This window comes from Channa argus, chromosome 1, assembly GCF_033026475.1.
Source record: "Channa argus isolate prfri chromosome 1, Channa argus male v1.0, whole genome shotgun sequence".
Lineage (NCBI taxonomy): Eukaryota > Metazoa > Chordata > Actinopteri > Anabantiformes > Channidae > Channa > Channa argus.
The window spans coordinates 39,602,045-39,608,814 of record NC_090197.1 but is presented as its reverse complement, the minus strand read 5'-3'; the positions used below and the strand labels follow the sequence as shown (position 1 = coordinate 39,608,814).

Genomic DNA, 6,770 nt, shown 5'->3' with positions numbered 1-6,770 from the left:
TCATATGACACAGTGCCAGCATAATCCTCAGATGAGAAGAGTTATTGATGTAAACTTTTATTGACCCTAAATTGCATGATATTAGTCGGTAACTTGACCCTATCAATGACACAATTAACGTATTTTGCATACATGTTATTCAAAGGTAAAGCTTTATGAACAGTATCTTCATTTTAGTTTCTGCATGTGTGAAAATATTTCCACGTTTGCCCAAAATTTTTCACATACTGATTATGAAAAGTTGTATTTTCAATACTTTAAATGTTATCCAAATCGTTAACAATAGAAAATGTTAGTTCCAACGGTATACAGGTGGGTTCTCACAACATTTCTGTTGATATTCCCAAATCATAAACAAGTTTCAGTCATCCTTAACAAATATGTATCTAAATGACATGGTCCCTCTTAAACATACAAAAGCTTAATTTACAATTTTTTTAGAATCCAAGTGAAAAGAGAAAAAATGTAAACATTTCATTTTGGCAGATTTGTTCAGTTAAATATGTTAATAGATTAAAAAGTACAATTTCCTTAGTATTTTCTGTAGATAAATATATGAGACTACAAATGTATAAACATTGTTAAGCCACGTGAATGGTTAAACACAAAAAACCTACTGGCCAATGGTAGATTTAATGAGTAATGAGCTGTGTCAGCCTGTGTGAGGCCCTGGTCATGCATTATTGTCTTGACAACGTTTTGGGTCTAATCCTAACTTGAGATGCATGCCCTTAACTCTGCATGTATCTCAGTCACTTATGGTTGATTGAGGTACATGCATTTATCTCTAGATTTATCATGCACTGATTTAATGGATGACTTTAAAAATAAACAAGCAATGCCTGCCTTTCTCAAGTTAGGATCAAATAATGATTGCGTCCAGTATTGCTCAGCACTGTATGTGCAGCAACAGCCTTCTTATAACACAAGAAACACTAAATAACCACACAACTAATTAATCAGTCAAACAAAGCTGTGGCTCAATTGCTCAGATCAATGACCAGGTGCTCATAGATCTGAGTTTTCCCTTTGAAACTGGATGCCAGCAGGAACTGGCGGTTGTCTATGGAAACTGGAGAGAAGGCCCTCGGCGCCTGGATGTTCAGCTCTTGGAAATGGACAAACTCGCCTTTCTTGGCATCCCAGCGATACACCTGGGTGAAAGAGTAATCGCTGCCCAGGATGGCATACTGCCAGCTGCCCACAGTGAAGGGCTGAAACACCATGGAGCCACGAGAGGGCATGGTCTGCATTTCTCTAAAGAGGGCTCCATCCCAACGCATGACTTTGGAGTCACCAATGAAGCGTGTCAGGCAGATGAAGAGGTCGGATTTGACCTGGAAGTGCTTCACAGAGTAGACGTCTTCCATCTCTGGGATGTCAGTGCGTCTTTCGAATAGCTTGGTGCTTTTGTTCCACTGATATATGACTGGCCTCTGGGAGCTGCTGGACAGGATCAGGTGGGGTTTGGAGGAGATCTCCATATATTCCACATCGGTGTCTCGATACCAAGGGTGGAGTGACTGGTGAGAGTAGAAACCGTTACCGTTCCACTTGTAGATGGTGGTTGAACCAGCTTTGGAGCTGTCTGCTATTACAAAGAAGGACTCTCCATCTATGCGGAAAGTCTCAACATCGTTTGGTTTGCGGATTTTGAGGATGTCAATGCCTTGAAGCTTGATGAACTTGTTGGCTGACGTGTCACGCTTGTAGATGTGTGAGCCACCAAAGAGCTGAGCCACAATGATAAAGAGCTGGTTATCAATGACCAGGGGTTTGCAAATCACTGTGGATGTGCCTGGAGTAGAGAAAGACAGGATGAAAACAATACAGCTTTGCTTTGCCTTAAGATTCTTGCCTCTATCAAGTGGCTCCATTTCTAAAGAGACAACTTATACTCTTCACAGTCACAACCACATTACATCTGAAGTGACTTTCACTTACTGTCAATGTCATCAAAGTTTCTGAAGACCATCTCCACATGATCCCAATCTAGAAAGCTGCATTTGCCAATGAAGGGCTGAGCAAACACCACATACTGGTCATTCCCAAAGGAAAATGCCTCCACCGATATGGATTCAAACTTCAGGGACTGGTAGGAGGCAAACTCTTTGAGTAAAAAAAAAAAAAAGACAAAACACCATGTAAAAAAACATAAGATTAAAAAGTCAAGGGAAGCTAAGTGAAGAAATAACATTAAACGAAAACACAAAAATGTTGTATGCTTTACCTGTGGTGATACAGTCAAAGGACTGTGGCACCAGATTGTTGATCTTCTTGTCCAGTTGTGCAGCTGGGCCCTTACAATAAATCTGATCCACTGTAGCATTAGTGCTGTATATCCACTCCACCAGCCACTTCAGTTTACAATCACAGGTGAACTGGTTCCCCCGCAAGTCCCTAAAGCGAGAAAACCACCAAATTATCTTCAAACAGAAAAGCTTTTGGTTCAATCAATGGATCCGGTTTTTAAGCTGCAGTAACTGAATGGTGACTGGTGGTTTGCATCTTATTTCTGTGCTCTCATTTTTATCAAGACGGACTTCAAAGATGAACAGTAGGTGATAGATTGAAAACTATCTCTCTTCTTTGCTGGCACATGTAATTTTAATGGCGTTAAAAGCACCAGCTGCCCACCCATTTTTCAATCCTTGGCTGAAGTAGAATAATGATTCTGTGTTCTATTTATAGGACATTGTACAGAAAGCTCATTGTCCATGATTGCATTTGCTATGCTTTATGTAACTATGCAGTTTTCATCAGTTGTACTTACACTTTTGTTAAGGCTTCAAGGCCGTTGAATAAATCTTTCGGCAGAGTCTCCAGATTATTGTAGGCCAGACTCCTGTAAAAAAGAGGAAAACATGGCAGCTGTTCTGGGACAATTTCTCAGATATTTACTTCTTCCCTCTGCATACTATTACTAGATGATGGCAGCAAACTTATTCTGCTGTTTGTATGTTTATTTATAGGAGGAACTTAACAAAATCCAAATGTGGATGAGGTTTCTGCAGTTTTTCCTTGCAGTGGAATATATTGGCATTTGTTAAGACCTTGGGCACATATTGCCACCCTAGAGACACTGCTTATTGTGAGTTTGGTTATTTTTAGTTAGGCGCCCTCAGACATTTTATGGCTTTCTTAGCTACAGAAGGAGGGAAAAGCAAAGATTCTGCTGTTAAAAGGGTGTTAGTAGCTGTTTTTTCAGAGTTTTTAGGGGGCTTTTTTAGGTACAGAAACATGACATTGTGTACATACCAATCACGTTGTTTCTCATATTTTGGGGCTAGCTATACTTATTGTGTCTGTCTAAAAGGGAAACTGGGTTAATGTGTTGCTGAAATAAGAAAAAGATTTAATAAATCTTAATTACTGTAGTCTGTACTAAAGCTTATGTATGTAAGTTTTACTAAGATAGGCACTGACTATGACAGGATTTGCTTTGCAATCACAATAAGAGCTGCACAGTTTTGGAGAATTTTCTACAGTATGAGGTAATGAATATTGTGTAATACATGTGGACCTGTGCTTGCCTGCTCCTGCACACAGATTACAAAATACAAAGACACACACACAGAGTTTTATTAATGTCTCTTGTACAAGGCGATTCAAAGATCATCGCCTTTCGTCTTGTCGGATGCCGCTTCCTGCTGCAACCCTCCCATTTTATCCAGGCTTGGGACCAGCACCAGGGTGGCCCTTGGTGGCTGGGCAGGGCCACGCCCGGTGGGTGGTGATTTGAACCCGCAGCCTTCTGCATGCCAACCCAATGCTCTACCACTGAGCCACCAGGCATTTTAAAATTAAAATACTTCGTAATCAATCAAAGTACATGTTTTGTGCTATATATTTGATATTTATATATATATGGCTTTTTTTGTTTTGCATAGTAAGTTATAAATGCATACTTACAGATGCACTAAGGTTTTCAGTCCACGGAAAGCATATGGTGATATCGACTTTATTTGGTTGTTTTCAATAAATCTGAAAAAAAAAAAAAAAAAAAACTGAACTGAGTAAATGCATGAGGAAGAAAACAAATGTATCTTTTAGGAAAAGCTTCCAAGATAAATTTGTGGCTTATACTTACAGATATTCCAAGTGAGGAAGACCAAGGAAAGCATCCTCATTTATTGAGTCCAAATTATTGGCTGTGAAGAGGCTATAAAAAGAGATAATTAGTAAATATTTTTTAATATGTGGCCACAAATTAGACTTTAATGGGATTCCTGTGTTAGTGGCTTTATAATCTTAAAAATAGACCTACAACATCTGACAGAAACCCACTGCTGTTCTTAATCCAAAGAGAAGGATCAATACTCTGTTACGGTTCCTGGAGTCTTACATGTTTGTTTTGAAGGACACGGTGACTCCACCCCATGAGACAAGAGTGGAGGGGATTCCCTCCAAAAGGAGGGATTCCCTGAAACCAGACCTGATTCACAATACAGATAAATTTAAGGCAATACTTGGATGGTTTCCCACAGAGAGAATAGTCTATAAAAGGAATGTTGGAAAATATCCATTCTTTCCTAATTCATTTAACATTCAGCATGCATTCTGTTATAATGTGTGGCATCAGTGTGGGGGAGATGCCTTGAACATTAAACATGGCGTTCAACAAAACGTGCAACAAAGACTGAAGAAGAAAAAGCTCCAGGGAGATTTCTCACAGGAGATGCAGAGCAGGCGTGTGGATGAAGCTCTCTTTCGGGATTTCGGTGAAATCAGATTTGACGAATGATCTGAGGGGGGAAAACACGAGAAACACACGGTGTACCCTTCAAGCACAGACTGTCATACAAACAGTTGATCCAGCCTGTTCCTTGGATATGCATTGCTGTGCTGCAAAGGCAGTAGGCTACAGAAATCCACGTCTTAAGCAGTAGATTGAGCAGAGCATGCTTTGTAAATCGTCTTCATGGAAAACACTGGTTTGGCATTTAGAATAAAACAATGATAAATATGACTTACAGAGATATGACATCGTAGGGAAAGCTGCGAGGGATCAGTCCTGCGCCTTCGCACAACGCGTTATCTTTGGTACATGTACACAATGAGGGACAGCGGGGCTGCTTGGCTTTCTTACCGTCCACTACAAGTAAAACAGACGCCACCACAAACATGCCAAGCCATTGCAATCTTTTAGGCATCTTGCGTGTAGTTTCCATTCTTGCGAACCACTGCGGGCACGTCCTGCGCTTCGAACAGCCCTGCACATGAACCAGGGTCCGCGATATGCTCCTGTTCCCACTGCTGCTCCTGGCGGAGGCCAAGCGACGCGCTGTCCGCTTACGTTTGTCGCTACCAAGAGCAGCGCGCCGTCCCGGTGGAGGTGACAAAACCAGACGCCCCGTAAACGTCCGCAGCACTGTAATTACGCTGCAATCCCCTGGCGAAAATGTGCACTGTTCGAGTCCAAATGAAATCTGGGAAAAGCTGCGGCAATGGCTTAAGTTCAGGAAAATATCAGCTGGCGCGATGACAAACGCGGTGTGAGGACAGGTGGGGATCCCAGCGTGAGCGGAGGGAGCATCTCCATACAAAAACCACGCCTATGATTTCAGATAACGCCACACTCTCTGTGTCAAACTCCCGAAGGATTCATCCCAGTAGGCAACGAAATCTAGTAATTGTTCGTGAATCAGCTGGAGAAAATGAAACCCTGACATGAGCCAGCGGATTGCTGACTGTGGCGCAGACGCACACGGACTCTCAATGCGGGAAGCGGGTGGGAAACCCAGTGAAAAATAATTGACATGATGGAAATATACCTGCAATTATGACTCAGTATGCCGCACTAGATTGTCTATGTCCGGATAATACAAAGCCTATGTGGACGATAATTATTATAAATTAAACCTTCAAGTTTTTCCCAGAATTTCCCACATTCGGGTTTTTTTTTTCCCTGGTTTCCACGCGGTCTCCATGGTCACTGCTGGATGCAAAATTTGGCTGCCCTGTGATTGAGGGGTGTGGGGAAACCCTCCTGTCATTTTGACATCTGCTCTGCCTCCGTCAAATGAATCCCCCTTATGACAAAGGACAGGTTACCAGGGACTCTTTCCTCCCATTCTGTTTTCCTCCCACATCAGAGAAGGCCTAACTCTTTATTGCTCTAAAGCAATAAACTGGCACTTTTACTGCAGTGTTTTCTTACACGGTGCCAGATTTGACTGTCCATCAGGACACTCAGCCCTATAAGGTCTGGTTCTTCAATCTAATTTCTCAGAGCTCTCCAGAGTTGTAAGATTAATATGTTTACTCACTGGGCCTGGCAGACCGCATGCGTCAGTCCCTTCTGGGAAGAAACATGTGTAGAGGTTTTAAAAGGTCTCTAAATAAATACAAACTGCTTTGAAACTCCAGCCTCTGTCCCTGAAGTAATTACAAAATTTTATATCCAGTCTATGTATTACTATGATAATACAATTTTACTCGCTAAAATATGAGATATGAAATTAAGCTAGATGAATATAAAGATTGAACACTTAAAGAATGTTAAGTAGTGTACTATGAAGACACTTGAAGGGGCAAGTGCTTTTCTTTTTTCCAAAGAAGTTTTTTGGACTCAGTTGAGGACACTGGATAGTATTGTTGTGCTGCAAGATGATGAGTAATGTCTTTGCTTCATAAATACCATCATTCATCGCCTGAATAGAGCACACACTGTCCAGCAACTATCTGACCACAGCTGAATCGGCTGTTTCTGACTTTTAATAGACATGTAAGATCTGTGGTATTTGTTAATCACTGACTTCACTAATATT

The 6,770-nt window shown here is 41.3% G+C and overlaps 1 protein-coding gene across 1 annotated transcript; it reads right to left on the bottom strand.

Moving 5' to 3' along the window:
- Window positions 1-32: 32 nt before the first annotated feature.
- On the bottom strand, window positions 33-5,554 carry LOC137135039 (leucine-rich glioma-inactivated protein 1-like). The gene is made up of 8 exons (XM_067519675.1): window positions 4,975-5,554; window positions 4,674-4,745; window positions 4,091-4,162; window positions 3,913-3,984; window positions 2,774-2,845; window positions 2,231-2,400; window positions 1,945-2,109; window positions 33-1,798 (listed from the first exon to the last, which is right to left on the bottom strand). Exons 1-8 carry the CDS (start codon window positions 5,169-5,171, stop codon window positions 981-983), a joined length of 1,638 nt encoding a protein of 545 aa, XP_067375776.1. The 5' UTR covers window positions 5,172-5,554; the 3' UTR covers window positions 33-980.
- Window positions 5,555-6,770: the final 1,216 nt, after the last annotated feature.

Bases quoted from the DNA above. Each gene is read 5' to 3' on its own strand.
- LOC137135039 (XM_067519675.1), bottom strand. From the start codon at position 5,171: ATGGAAACTACACGCAAGATGCCTAAAAGATTGCAATGGCTTGGCATG. The intron at 3,985-4,090 runs GTAAGTATAAGC...TTTTTTTTTCAG, and splicing joins CTTCCTCACTTGGAATATCT to ATTTATTGAAAACAACCAAA. The intron at 2,401-2,773 runs GTAAGTACAACT...TTCTCGCTTTAG, and splicing joins CTTGAAGCCTTAACAAAAGT to GGACTTGCGGGGGAACCAGT.